We start from the raw sequence: 14,685 nt of genomic DNA, 5'->3' as shown, positions 1-14,685 counted from the left end.
CGATAAAAACAAATGTACTTGCAAAAAGTGGTGTTTATGGCAAAGGCACAGAAAGAAACAGTTTGTTTCCATTGTATTAAATATGACTAAACCGTCTTTTGTTGTTTCAATTTGGGCATGAAAATCACTGTTAACTTTTGGTTGCCCTCTAGTGGTGGCTGAATGTCATTTTTAACATATTTAGATATTACATTACTTTTATGGAAATGTTAGAGTGTGATCTGTATAAAAAGTACACATAAAAATTATGTCAGGGATATAGCAGTAAGCCTTTAACCCTGATCCCAATCTCCATTGGTTTACCTATTACCATCAGTAATCAAAATGCAGTTAAAATTCAAATTTTTACACTGTGAAAATATTGTAGCAAAATGGTACATTAAATTTAATTGTAAAAAAGGATTTTTTTCTTGAATGTTTACACATGTAACAAAAAATGCAATTTTGATACCTAAGAACATATAGAATATGGACTATTGCAACTAGCTACTGATGACAAAGATAATGCCTTTATAAAAACAAGGAGTCTGGTGGCACCTTAAAGATTAACAGATTTATTTGCGCCTAAGCTTTCGTGGGTAAAAAACCCACTTCTTCCAGGGCAGCATTTTATAAATGGAGTGAAAATTACAGATACAGGCATAAATATATATTGGCACATGAAGAGAAGGGAGTAACCTTACAAGTGGAGAAACAATGCTGAAGACCAATTTAGTCAGAGTGGATGTGGTTAAAAGTAGCCATTCTTCAAAAAAAATAAATTCAAAAACAGACTTCAAAGAGAAACTGCAGAACTACAATTCATTTACAAACTTAACACCATCAATTTGGGCTTGAATAGGGACTGGGAGTGGCTGGCTCACTACAAAAGCAATTTTCCCTCTGTTGGTATTGACACCTCCTCCTCAATTATTGGGAGTGGACCACATCCACTCTGACTAAATTGGCCTTCAACACTGATTCTCCACTTGTAAGGTTACTCCCTTCCCTTCATGTGCCAATATATATTTATGCCTGTATCTGTAATTTTCACTCCATGCATCTGAAGAAGTGGGTTTTTTACCCACAACAGGTTAGGCACAAATAAATCTTAGTCTTTAAGGTGCCACCAGACTCCTTGTTGTTTTTGTGGATACAGACTTAACAGTGCTACCCTTCTGATACATAATGCCTTTATAAAATGCTGCCCTGGCAAGACAGAAGCAAAACACTCTGTAATATAAACTTGGTTTACATTACAGTTCACTTTTTAGTTTAGTTGACTTTTCCCCCTTTTTTAAATGTAAAACACACACACAAAAAGTGTGTGGTGAAAGTATAAGCTGTTCATCCAGGGAGTTCATAATGCTGAGTTTACTTTGCATAAGAGTGGATCTGAAAGACAAGATTTTTAATCAAATTTTAATATGGCAACATATCAGATTGCAATAAGATCACCCAAAGGTAAGTAGATAAAGGGAATTACCATTTAACTGCAATTTGTAAGTTACTTATATTTATTTAATTCCAGGGTAACCATGGACAGGTCAATAGATTCTGTGGCACTGAAACTTTTGCAGTCCCCGAGTTTTATTCTTATGGTCGGACTGCCATTGTGACTTTCAAATCAGAGGAATACATGATTAATAACAGAGTCAGGTTTACCTATCAGACTGCAGGTAAGCCTTGAAGAAGTTTTTGAGGCATATGCCTACAGATTCTTTGTTCACTATGGAGAGTAAACAAGCAATGACACAGAAATTTGTAAGGCTTACAAATGTTTTGTTTTTCCTCCGCCCCCGCGCCCCAAACAGGTTGCAGCAGAGAATATAATCAGTCATTTGGTTATCTGAAGAGCCCTGGCTGGCCTGGTCTCCATCCCAATAATTTGGATTGTACCATCATTCTACAGGCTCCTCCGAATCACACTATTTCTCTCTTTTTCCATGCTTTCAATTTGGAGGACAGCAGCCGATGTTCTTTGGATTTCTTAGAGGTATTGAGAAATTATTTGTTATGCCCTTGATCCACAGCCCATGGAAATCAGAAGGAGTCTTTCCTTTTACTTCAATAGGCTTGGCTCAAGCCCTATCTAAATGGACATTAGAGACTTCACTATTGCTATCAATTTTACACTGAAGGTGATGAGATACTACAGTGATGGATGGCAGTATAAAATTCTAAAACAGACGGCTAGATAATTTCATCATCAACTAGCTGCTCCTCATCCAGGTGTCGCTGTCTGCTAGGCACTGAGAAAGCTTCAAGATGGTGTAATTTACATTTGATGTTAACATCTGTGGAAAAACAGATCTACAGACTCACAGGCTGATCAGCCAGCACATAAGTGCTAAAATCTCTTTAAAAATATACGAAAATAGTAGATATTTGATCTGTAGTGAAAGATGTAGGGTAGCTGAAAAGGTGCTTTCTGCATTGAGGGGAAAGATTCCTACCAACCACATAAAGCCATTTTCTCATTCTTTTTGAGAGTGGTGAAGGTTTTACACATATATCCTTAAGTTTCTAATGCAAATTGTTCAGATGCCAGAAATCAGAAGTTTCTTCTGTGGAAGGATTTTGTCTTCATTTCTCCTCTGTTACACTCCTTACTTCACCCTCCTCTAGAGATGGGTTTGAACTCTGTAGCATGACCCCATCTCTGCTTTCAGTCTAGCAGGATGAAGAGGCAGTATTCACATATCTGGGATATTAAGATTTCTCAACAGCAGCAAAACGTATAGGGGTATATTTTAAATATAAAGCTTAGGCATTAAGCAACCAACTCTAATTAAAAGGAAAATGTACTATACCATAAAGTTGAGCTTAAAAATTTTGGCCGTATTTGTTCTGTGCAATAATTTAGAAAGCCTATAGAGACTGGTTAACTGCCTTCTCTCCTTTCTGAGCAGCAGCTTGCAGCAAGATAGAAAAATACATGTTGTGAATATTCACAATGAAACTTCAGTTGTGCCATACATAAGAATCAAATCCTTTGCTCCCTGCTTGTGGTTTGTTTCCTTGTACACCATGAAAATGAATGTAATGTTAACAATGGGTTTGTATTCCTTTAAAGGTCAGAAATGGTAGTGATGCGGGTTCCCCACTACTTGGCAGGTATTGCGGAAACACTGTGCCCAATCCAATCTTCCCTGAAAATCATGTTGTATACCTGCGTTTCAAGAGTGACATTTTAGTTGCTCGCGATGGATTTGAGATCACTTGGACTTCATCACCAACTGGTAAGGCAGTGATAACTTGGTAATCACATCTAGCAATTGTGCAGAATAATAGGTCTGAAGGTTGAAAGTCACAGCATTTTTAATTCAGTGAACAAGAGGTTAAACTAAACATTATCCAGACTAGCCTTAGATTACTTCAAATATGGGAAAATTGAATACCATCTTTTTCATTTTAGGTTATTCTGTGTCAAATCAGCCAAATAAATAGGTCATTTCATGCCACCAGTTTTAAGTGAAACTCCTCATTGACCACATTATGGCCCATAGACAACTTGTACCTCCCGATACTGGGAGGCAGGCACAATCTAAGGGGGAGGACACATGACCACCCAGTGACCTCCCTGCCCTGTGTCCAACCTGGGGCCGCTGCCCCCTCCCCGCTCCACCAGAGTTACTTACAGGGATGGGGGCACGGGCTCTGTCTTTGCACGTTTGGCCACTCTCTCTGGCAGCAGGAGGGAGCCACTTCTCACGCAGCTGAAGCTGGCCGCTCCCAGTCACTGCCTCAGTGCAGCATGGTGGCTACCTGAGAGAGAGCCTGTCTGGGGAGGCAGTGTCCCACCCCACCCCCTTTGCTCCCTGCCCAGGACCAGCTGCCAGGGACAGGGGCCGAGTGAGTCAGAGGCCCCCTCCCCTCAGCATGTTTCCAGCTCGCTTGGCTCCTGTCCCCGGCAGACAGGCCTGGGCAGGGAGCAGACAGGGCAGGGCGGGCCATTGCGCTGCACAGAGCAGCGACCCAGAGCGCCAGAGATGAGAAGTAACTGGTCTGCCCCTTCCATTCCCGACCTTTTATCATTTTCCTGTGTGAGTTCATTCCTGTATGTAGCGATCGTCTGGTTTTACCCACATAGTTACTACTGGGGCATTTAGTGCACTGGATGAAGAACACCACTTGTTGTGATAGGCATGGGTAGGACCCATGGATCTTGAAAGGTGTGGGAGAGTGCTGATCATTGTAGCAGTGGAGATATGGCTGCAGGTTTTGCATCTATTGTTCTGGCAGGGTCTGGTGCTGCTTTGAGTCGGTGCGTCCTGGTTTGTGGGGAGCTTGCTTCCGATGATGAGCTTGGAGAGGTTGCTGTGATGTTTGAAGGCCAGAGGAGGGGGTTCAGGAAAGATTTCTTTCAGGATAGAGCCCCCATCAAGTATGGGTTGTAGCTGTTTGATGATACCCTGTATGGCAGTGGTGGGCAACCTGTGACCAATGGGCCGCCCGTGGCCCATGAGGGTAATCTGCTGGCAGGCTGTGAGACAGTTTGTTTACATTGACTGTCCATGGGCATTTCCGCCTGCAGCTCCCAGTGGCCGTGGTTCCCCGTTCCCGGCCAATGGGATCTGCGGGAAGTGGCACAGGCTGGCTGCAGGGTGCCCACCACTGCTATATGGGTTACAATGGGGATGAAACCAGACAATCACTCTGCTCTCAAACTCTCACAGGAAAATGATAAAAGATATAAAAATACCGCATCATCTGTGGGTGAACACTTTTCACAAAGCGATCACTCTATATCTGACTTATCAGTCCTCATCCTCAAAGGAAACCTGCACAACTCTTTCAAAAGAGAAGCCTGGGAGCTTAAATGTAGAACTCTGACAGACACTGAAAATCATTGACTGAATAGACACTCGATTTATGGCTTATTATAACAATCTATAACCCACTACCAACCCTACTAGAACCGCTTCCCCACACTTTCTTCCCTATGATTGGAGAGGTGTTAACAGGCCATTTCACCTTGAATGGTCCCTTGAAATATCTGTTAACTACTTATGCTAAACAATCTGTTCCACTTTGTTTAGCTGTGACAAACGGAGGGGGGGAAGGATAGCTCAGTGGTTTGAGCATTGGCCTGCTAAACCCAGACTTGTGAGTTCAGTCCTTGAGGGGGCCATTTTGGGATTTGGGGCAAAAATTGGGGATTGGTCCTGCTTTGAGCAGGGGGTTGGACTAGATGACCTCCTGAGGTCCCTTCCAATCCTGATCTCCTATGATTCTATGACAGTCTGAGTACATTTCCCAAACCTGAAGAAGAGCTCTGCTTAAGCTTGTCTCCATGACCAATAGAAGTTGCTCCAATAAAAGATAAAAAGAAAAGGAGTACTTGTGGCACCTTAGAGACTAACCAATTTATTTGAGCATAAGCTTTTGTGAGCTACAGCTCACTTCATCGGATGCATATTGTGGAAAGTTTAGAAGATCTTATTATATACACACAAAGCATGAAAAAATACCTCCTCTCACCCCACTCTCCTGCTGGTAATAGCTTATCCAAAGTGACCACTCTCCTTACATTGTGTATGATAATCAAGGTGGGCCATTTCCAGCACAAATCCAGGGTTTAACAAGAACGTCTGGGGGGGTTGGAAAAAACAAGGGGAAATAGGCTACCTTGCATAATGACTAAGCCACTCCCAGTCTCTATTCAAGCCTAAGTTAATTGTATCCAATTTGCAAATGAATTCCAATTCAGCAGTTTCTTGCTGGAGTCTGGATTTGAAGTTTTTTTGTTGTAAAATAGAGACTTTCATGTCTGTAACCGCGTGACCAGAGAGATTGAAGTGTTCTCCGACTGGTTTATGACTGTTATAATTCTTGACATCTGATTTGTGCCCATTTATTCTTTTACGTAGAGACTGTCCAGTTTGACCAATGTACATGGCAGAGGGGCATTGCTGGCACATGATGGCATATATCACATTGGTGGATGTGCAGGTGAACGAGCCTCTGATAGTGTGGCTGATGTTATTAGGCCCTGTGATGGTGTCCCCTGAATAGATATGTGGGCACAGTTGGCAACGGGCTTTGTTGCAAGGATAGGTTCCTGGGTTAGTGGCTCTGTTGTGTGGTATGTGGTTGCTGGTGAGTATTTGCTTCAGGCTGGGGGCCTGTCTGTAGGCAAGGACTGGCCTGTCTCCCAAGATTTGTGAGAGTGTTGGGTCATCCTTCAGGATAGGTTGTAGATCCTTTATAATGCGTTGGAGGAGTTTTAGTTGGGGGCTGAAGGTGATGGCTAGTGGCGTTCTGTCCCCAAATGTAAAATATTTGTGTTGGAAATGGCCCACCTTGATTATCATACACATTGTAAGGAGAGTGGAGTGAGAGGAGGTATTTTTTCATGCTTTGTGTGTATATAATAAGATCTTCTAAACTTTCCACAGTATACATCCGATGAAGTGAGCTGTAGCTCATGAAAGCTTATGCTCAAATAAATTGGTTAGTCTCTAAGGTGCCACAAGTACTCCTTTTCTTTTTGCGAATACAGACTAACACGGCTGTTACTCTGAAACCAATAAAAGATACTACCTCACACATCTTGTCTCTTGCCATTCTTCCAGACCATTCTATCTCCCACCATCCCTGAGTGCTAACCCCATGGAAAAGAACCTATAAAAATATTGGTATAAAGCAACTGCGTTGTACAGTATTTTGTAGAAATAAACATTTAGAACTAATGAATACCCTCTGTTTCCAGGATGTGGAGGAACCTTATATGGAAACACTGGTTCATTTGCCAGCCCTGACTATCCCGCAACTTACCAGAACAATACTGATTGTGAATGGATCATTATTGCCCCCCAGGGACGTATTGTTACAGTTAACTTTGTTTTCATCAGCATTGATGACCCAGGTGACTGTACTAGGAACTACCTGATACTTTACAATGGGTCAGATGCTAGCTATCCACGGACTGGACCATACTGTGGGATGGTATGTATTCTTTATTTTCTTGTAGTAGTTCTTTAAAAGTCATTATTACTCATTTGATTTTAAAATTACTTACCTAACTCTGACAGCAATTATATATGGACAATAAAAAAAGCTGAATAAACTGGGCTTCTGTCGCATTCTAGTAGGAAGTCCTCTAGTCTTTTCAAATGGAGATATTATAGTGACATCTACTGGGCTGCATCAAGACTTTTTTTTCTCAGAACTCATCTGCTTTGTTTGTGTTCCAAATGATGTTGGTAACGGCCTCTGGGCAAAATCCACCTGCTGTGCTCCACTGCCAAGTACAGCAGTGAATGAACTGAAAATTGGGACCACAGGTTTTAAACCACATGTGGCTTTTTTAATGGGTAAACGGGCAGCCTGCATATCAGACTGGCTCTGCTTATACCTAATTATATTGTCATAGGGAAATGTTTAAAAATGTGAATTGTTTTTTTAATATTCTTTTCCTCTTTAGGATACAAACATTGCTTCATTTACTGCGACATCACATCAAGTCTTCATAAAATTCCATGCTGAATATGCAACGTTACCATCAGGCTTCCAGTTAACTTGGACTAGCTAGAACCATTATTCCAAGGAAGTACAATCCCTTAGTACTTAGCTACGTTGCAGAGACATTAGGTCATAAAGTGACTGTTTGAGATATGACTGTGATCGCTATAATAAAAGTAAATTACTGTAAATACAGTTGTGCGTTTAGAATTATTTCAAACAAATTTTAGCTCCTTTTATACTTAAAATGATGTCTGCTTCTTTATACATAACTGTGAAAACGTGCTGGATATCAGTATTTGAAATATAGTGTGATTTTTAAAAATTATGCTACAAGATTTGAAATAAACGTTCTCAAAGCAAGTAACTGTCTAAAAATATGTACAAAAATGTGTTTTATAACTTACTGTCATAAAAAATTTGTTCTACAGAAAAGATGAACACAAAATATACAAAAAGAACAGGAGTACTTGTGGCACCTTAGAGACTAACAAATTTAACAAACTGTGAGAGGCTAATTAGTTACGATAAAACTCTCTTTCCTGAAGGGCACCTGCCCACACTTATTGCTGGGAGAAAAACTCTCACAGTTTGTATGGTAAATTCCAACTTATCTGTATGTGTATATATTTATATATATATATATATCTTCTTACTATATATTCCACTCTATGCATCCGATGAAGTGGGCTGTAGCCCACGAAAGCTTATGCTCTAATAAAATTGTTAGTCTCTAAGGTGCCACAAGTACTCCTGTTCTTTTAGCAGACACAGACTAACACAGCTGCTACTCTGAAACCTGACAAAATACACAGCATCTGAGGTGCTAGGAAAATAATCTCAAATGAAAAAAAAAATACCTTCAAATCTGATTAGGGGATTTAGACACATAACTGTCATTAATTAATCAGCTTTGAAAATCTCAACCATCATTTTAAGTACGTTTGGATAAAGCTTCTCTTTTTCAGAAACAGTCCCCATCTTGTAAATATTTACATGAGTAAATACTGACCTTGGTAACATTCAGTAAATATTTACATGAGTAAATAATTACACTGCTTATGTTGGTAGTTCTGTTGTACTCACAGGACTGAGTATTTTCAAAAACAATCCATTCTCTTTAAGACCTTGATCCAACAAAGCACTTAAGCATATGCTTAATTTTACGCACTTGAGTAGTCCCATTGAAGTCCATGGGATTACTCACATGATTAAAATTTACCATGTGTCTAAGTGGCTGCAGGATTGAGGACTTAGACTTTACATACCGTTATAATTCTCATAATTTTCATTGAGATATTAACCTCTTGAAGCTTCTCAAATCTATTTTAAAATTAAAATAGAATCTTTATAAGCAAACTACAGAAACTAAATGATGTATGTAGCAGCTACTTGTTCAATAAATGTAACTTCAGAACAGGGCATACAGAGGAATAGTCCTTCAATTTTGACTACAGTTGTTTTCGTCTCTGTGACCAGAAGGGCAGGCAAACAACTTCTTACTTCTCCAAGTTCCAAGTTCTCTCTGAGTCAATTTGCCTGCTTCAGTCACAAGTGAAAAATGGTCTCAGCATAGTATCTAGTGGCTGCTGGTTCACATCATATAACTCCCACACACTCTGTCACAATCCAATATTCATTAAGAAGAATCTCTGGAATGGACTAGCAAGTGAGCCAATGTGCTGATCTGTAAGGGGAAATTTAAGTCTTCTACCCTTGTTGTGCATGGGTCTTCGCAACATTAGAAAATTCTCACTTCATAACTACACAGTCAGACACACAATAAAGAAGAGAAAAGCTGTTAAGCTGACCAGTTCATTAAAATACATTTTTGAAAGTTTTCCATGTGATGAGGGGGATGGGCTGTCTGACCTGGTATAAAAATGGGAATCTCAGGCCAGAATATGGCCCTAAATTGTCTAGCCTCGGCCTTTGGCCCTCACCCCTAGTTACCACAACCGCAAACACATGCCTAAACATGAAAGTCCTTATACACAATTAGGACAAAATCATGTTTAACACTGTCGTAATTAAGTTTCTGACATTATGCATTTTTCCGATCTAGGGAAGGACTTTGATAGTGCCATGCATTTATTCACTTGAAATAAACTATACAAATCAGTGAGCCTTGGTGAAAGAAAGAAAAGAATGATATGGGATGAAAAGAAACTTATAAGATAAACTAGGCATGGCTGACTTCTACCAGTCAGATTTAACAAGGAGTAATGGTCTCAAGTTGCAGTGGGGGAGATTTAGGTTGGATATTAGGAAAAACTTTTTCACTAGGAGGGTGGTGAAACACTGGAATGCGTTACCTAGGGAGGTGGTGGAATCTCCTTCCTTAGAAGTTTTTAAGGTCAGGCTTGACAAAGCCCTGGCTGGGATGATTTAATTGGGGATTGGTCCTGCTTTGAGCAGGGGGTTGGACTAGATGACCTCCTAAGGTCCCTTCCAACCCTGATATTCTGATTCTATGAAAGTTTGTTCCACTTTAAAAATAGCACAATAGTTTTGTAATTTTGCCTAATTTTATTTATAATTAAATCAAATACACAATTTCCTTTGAAAAAAAAAAAGTTCCAGAAAAGCACATGTGGACTGTTGAATTTAGTTTTTAGTACAAGGTTCATTTGATCTAAAGCAACTGTTTCTGACAAAAATAACCAGGATCTAAAATCAGAATAAATCATAGAATATCAGAGTTGGAAGGGACCCCAGAAGGTCATCTAGTCCAACCCCCTGCTCGAAGCAGGACCAATTCCCAGTTAAATCATCCCAGCCAGGGCTTTGTCAAGCCTGACCTTAAAAACCTCTAAGGAAGGAGATTCTACCACCTCCCTAGGTAACGCATTCCAGTGTTTCACCACCCTCTTAGTGAAAAAGTTTTTCCTAATATCCAATCTAAACCTAAATGATCAGTCCTGGTAGAAAAACAACAGGAGCACTCTCCTCTAACATTAGAAACCACAACAAAAATACCACTGCAGATTAACGAAGAGGACTTTAAAGAAAAAAGCTGTTACTGAGCAATGTTTCTGTCTCTGAAGGTACAGAGCAATGTAAAGTGCTTACTGAAAATTACTGTGGAGCACAACACAAAGAAAAGCAAACCTGATAATTGAAAAAAGATTTTTTTCCAATAAATTACGCAGTGGTTATTGATATAGTATTATATAATTTGAAAACGTAAAAAAATGTGCTTAATAAGATTTATTATCTGCTTTCACATTGCTGCCAGGAATAGCTTGTTGTCACATCTGTATACACTGTTCTCTATTTTACAAAGACCATGATAGCTGGCACGGAATACATTATTCTATATTATGGTGTCTGCACTATGGCAAACCTCCCCAGAAATCACTGATGATTGCAGCTGGCAAAGCACAAATAATGTGCACATATTTCTGTCACTGATACACAGGATTGGTGCTATGGCCCTAGCTTTAAAAGAGTCTCTAGGAGGAAGCCCTTCCGGGTGCCTGACTTTCTCCAGGGTACGTCATGTGGCGTCTCTGCCTCCTTAGACTAGACCTCTGTGCCTGCACCACTTCTGCTTCACACTGTGAGCGCCGTTCAACGAGTCCAACTGAGACAGACCCCTACTGAACATTTGTACACTCTTCAGGGACTAGTGCACTTCACCAGGACTCGCAGTGACATTCACACAGCGTTGTAAAACAGCAGGGTTTATTAGTCATCTGGAACACATCTTAGGAAGTCCTTGGGCTAGCCATGGTTCTCAACCAGGGGTACATGTATCCCTGGGGGCACGCAGAGATTTTCCAGCGGGTATGTCAACTCATCTAGATATTTGCCTAGTTTTACAAGAAGTTACATAAAAAGCACGAGGGAAGTCAGTACAAACTATAATTGCATACAATGACTTGTTTATACTGCTCTATATATTATACACTGAAATGTAAGTACAATAGTTACATTCCAATTGGTTTATTTTATAATTATATGGTAAAAATGAGAAAGTAAGCAATTTTTCAGTAATAATACACTGTGACACTTCTGTATTTTTATGTCTGATTTTGTAAGCAAGTAGTTTTTAAGTGAGGTGAAACTTGGGAGTGTGCAAGACAAATCAGCCTCCTGAAAGGGGTACAGTAGTCTGGAAAGGTTAGAGCCACTGGCATAGAGGAATGAAGGTTAAAGCACAGTCCATTCTGGGTAGCACAGTGCCCAGCCAAGCTGTAGTGAACTCCATTGTTCAAGCTCTGTCTCTCTGATCATCTGACCGCCTTGGTCAGAACCGCAGGTCAGAGCCCTGACTGCCTCCAAAAGACAAGGCTTATCCTCATACCTCCCGTCCTTTGATCTTGAGCTGTGGGATTGTTGCTCAGCTTTTCTAAGGAAAGGCAGGAAAATCCGTACCCCTCTGGGTCCTTGGTGGGTAGGTATCAGCCAGGCAATTGGATTTACCACTGTCTTCTCAGAGGCTCCATTGATATGGGGACCAAGATCCAGACAGCTAAGAACACTCATATCTACGTCTCTTTGCCTGCCTAGAGAGCAAACAGCCCTTTTCCACTCCCTAGGTAACATTGCAACACACGGGGGAAACTGAGGCACACACAGGCTTCATAAAAAATTTTCAAAAATTTCCCATTTTGTCACAATTTCACCTTACATTACAGTACTTGTTAGCCTCCTTTAAATATGCACCTCTGGGTATTATTAATATTATCTTTTAAGGTCTGATATCAGAGACAGCTATATGATAAACGTTTCTAAGGGCTAAGATTTGAAGAATGAAAAGTCATTGATAGTACTGCTGAATGGGCTTTCTATGTTACTATGACTGTATCCGATTGACACTAAATGAGAGGTAATAGAAAAGTGTGATTCATAAGGACATAGTAATATGATAAATGCAATTATAAACTATTACATTGACTTGTTTGAAGTGTGTTTTGATACTCAACAGTAACATATACACAAAATTCTGGAAGCTTGCTCTTATAAACCAGAGATCAGCATAATAACTTTACTGCAATAATAATAATTTGTTTGGTAACAGTGTCTAGATAGGTTCTCACAACACATTTTTTGATGGCCTCACAGTGTGGCCACCAACTCTTGCCATTGGCAACTCATACAAACCTCTCGCTCTGTCCCTGCCTCCCAGGCCTCTTCAGCAGGAGACCGCTGGGAAAGTGGGCTGGGAACTCATTGGCTGCCTGTGAAGTCCCAGGCTCCCTGTGCTCCAGTCGGGCAGGAGCTGCCCAGAGGAGTGCCTCAGTGACCAAACACAGCAACCACTTTTGGCCCTGCGCACACCCAGGTTCAACTGCCTGTGTGACCGTAAGCAAGTCGCTTAGTGTCAATGGTTCCCCATCTGTGAAATGGGGATTACACAGTATTTTTACTCTTACTGGGATGTTATGAGGATAAATGGATTAAAGAACTTAAGGCGCTTAGGCCCAGATCCCCAAAGGTTCATTGAAATCAATGGAAGTTAGCTTAAATAGCTTTGTGTATCTGGGCCTCAGTTACTATAGTAAGGACCATATGAGTATAGAAAGGGCCCACAAAATCTGAGGCCCTACTCTTGTAGAGAGAACCACAGGAGTGGACCTCTGCACATGTGTTATTCTCAGTACAGGATTGAGGCTTTAGCATGTTGATATGACAGATTAACACAGGCTTCAGCTCCTCAGTCCAAAAGAAATTGCTAATTTCATACTATGTACTTCAGTTTTATTCCATCTTCCAACTAGATGCATAGATACTAAGGTCAGAAGGGACCATTATGATCATCTAGTCTGACCTCCTGCACAACGCAGGCCACAGAATCTCACCCACGCACTCCTACGAGAAACCTCTCACCTATGTCTGAGCTATTGAAGTCCTCAAATCATGGTTTAAAGACTTCAAGGTGCAGAGAATCCTCCAGCAAGTGACCTGTGCCCCATGCTACAGAGGAAGGCGAAAAACCTCTATGGCCTCTTCCAATCTGCCCTGGAGGAAAATTCCTTCCTGACCCCAAATATGGCGATCAGCTGAATCCTGAGCATATGGGCAAGATTCACCAGCCAGATACTACAGAAAATTATTTCCTGGGTAACTCAGATCCCACCCCATCTAACATCCCATCACAGGCCATTGGGCCTATTTACCATGAATAGTTAAAGATCAACTAATTGCCAAAATCATGTTATCCCATCTTCTCCATAAACTTATCGAGTTTAATCTTGAAGTCAGATATGTCTTTTGCCCCCACTGGTTCCCTTGGAAGGCTATTCCAGAACTTCACTCCTCTGATATACCTTACAGACTAACCAATTTATTTGACCATAAGTTTGCACCCGAAGAAGTGAGCTGTATCTCACAAAAGCTCATGCTCAAATAAATTGGTTAGTCTCTAAGGTGCCACAAGTACTCCTTTTCTTTTTGCGAATACAGACTAACACGGCTGTTACTCTGAAACTCCTCTGATGGTTAGAAACCTTCCTCTAATTTCAAGTCTAAATATATCCTAAGAATAGCTAATAAATAAGGTCAAAATTGCTGTTGCATTATGTTGCATGTGTATGTGGCAAAAAACAGATAAAAATTATTTACATGAAGAGCAAATCCTTTAAAATTATTCCCTCCCCGAACGTAAATGGACATTTCAGAATGGCTCTTCAATCTCTTTGATCAAAAGCTAGGCAGTCTTTGTGGGGAAATTTGGCGCTGGCCGGTCCCTAAACACATCTTCCCTCACTCCTTGCATCCTTCTCTTATTTTAAATCCAGACGTAAATAAACCAAATCCTCCCGAACTCACGGGACAGTTTCTTGCCACGTGGCTCTGGAACAGCTGTTGAGAAGTTTACTCAAACCGATGGCTACGCGACGAGTATCAACCGACACAGGAGACGCAGCTGGCCACGGGGCTCCAGCTAGGCAGCAGGCCTCAGATCCTACTTTGCCCCCCCGTTGCCCCCGACGCCCCATTGCTGCTCTGGGGGCGGGCACTGGGCAAATGGGCAGGGCGCAGCCTTGCAGCAGCCGCCTCCGCTACATCCCCTCCCAGCGAGGAGCTCGCGCCGAAGAAGCTGGGAACCTCCCTTCCCGCGGCTACACAGTACACCGCATTCCGCTCGCACCCCCGGCCCGGCCATTGGCTGGCTGGCGGGATGCGGGGCCCTGATTGGCCAGCCGGGAGCGGCACATTCCAAGTGGGGGTGGAGCCAGTCCCCGGAGCGATTCGCCTTATATGGGGCTGGGAGCGTTCCACCGCCCGGGG

At 41.5% G+C, this 14,685-nt stretch overlaps 1 protein-coding gene across 2 annotated transcripts in view; it reads left to right on the top strand.

Annotated features, from left to right (window-relative positions):
• CUBN (cubilin) overlaps positions 1-7,637 on the top strand; it is a 226,932-nt gene extending 219,295 nt beyond the window's left edge. For both annotated transcript variants that reach the window (XM_073334127.1, XM_073334126.1), the window contains 5 exons: positions 1,511-1,658; positions 1,794-1,975; positions 3,056-3,221; positions 6,695-6,930; positions 7,409-7,637. In XM_073334127.1, coding sequence (XP_073190228.1) covers positions 1,511-1,658; positions 1,794-1,975; positions 3,056-3,221; positions 6,695-6,930; positions 7,409-7,516 — 840 coding nt within the window. In that variant the 3' untranslated portion in view covers positions 7,517-7,637. The remainder of the gene's footprint in view (positions 1-1,510; positions 1,659-1,793; positions 1,976-3,055; positions 3,222-6,694; positions 6,931-7,408) is intronic.
• The last annotated feature ends 7,048 nt before the right edge of the window (positions 7,638-14,685 follow it).

The sequence above is a fragment of the Lepidochelys kempii genome, chromosome 2, assembly GCF_965140265.1.
Source record: "Lepidochelys kempii isolate rLepKem1 chromosome 2, rLepKem1.hap2, whole genome shotgun sequence".
In the NCBI taxonomy this organism is placed as follows: Eukaryota; Metazoa; Chordata; order Testudines; family Cheloniidae; genus Lepidochelys; species Lepidochelys kempii.
This window is presented reverse-complemented; position numbering and strand designations above follow the sequence as displayed.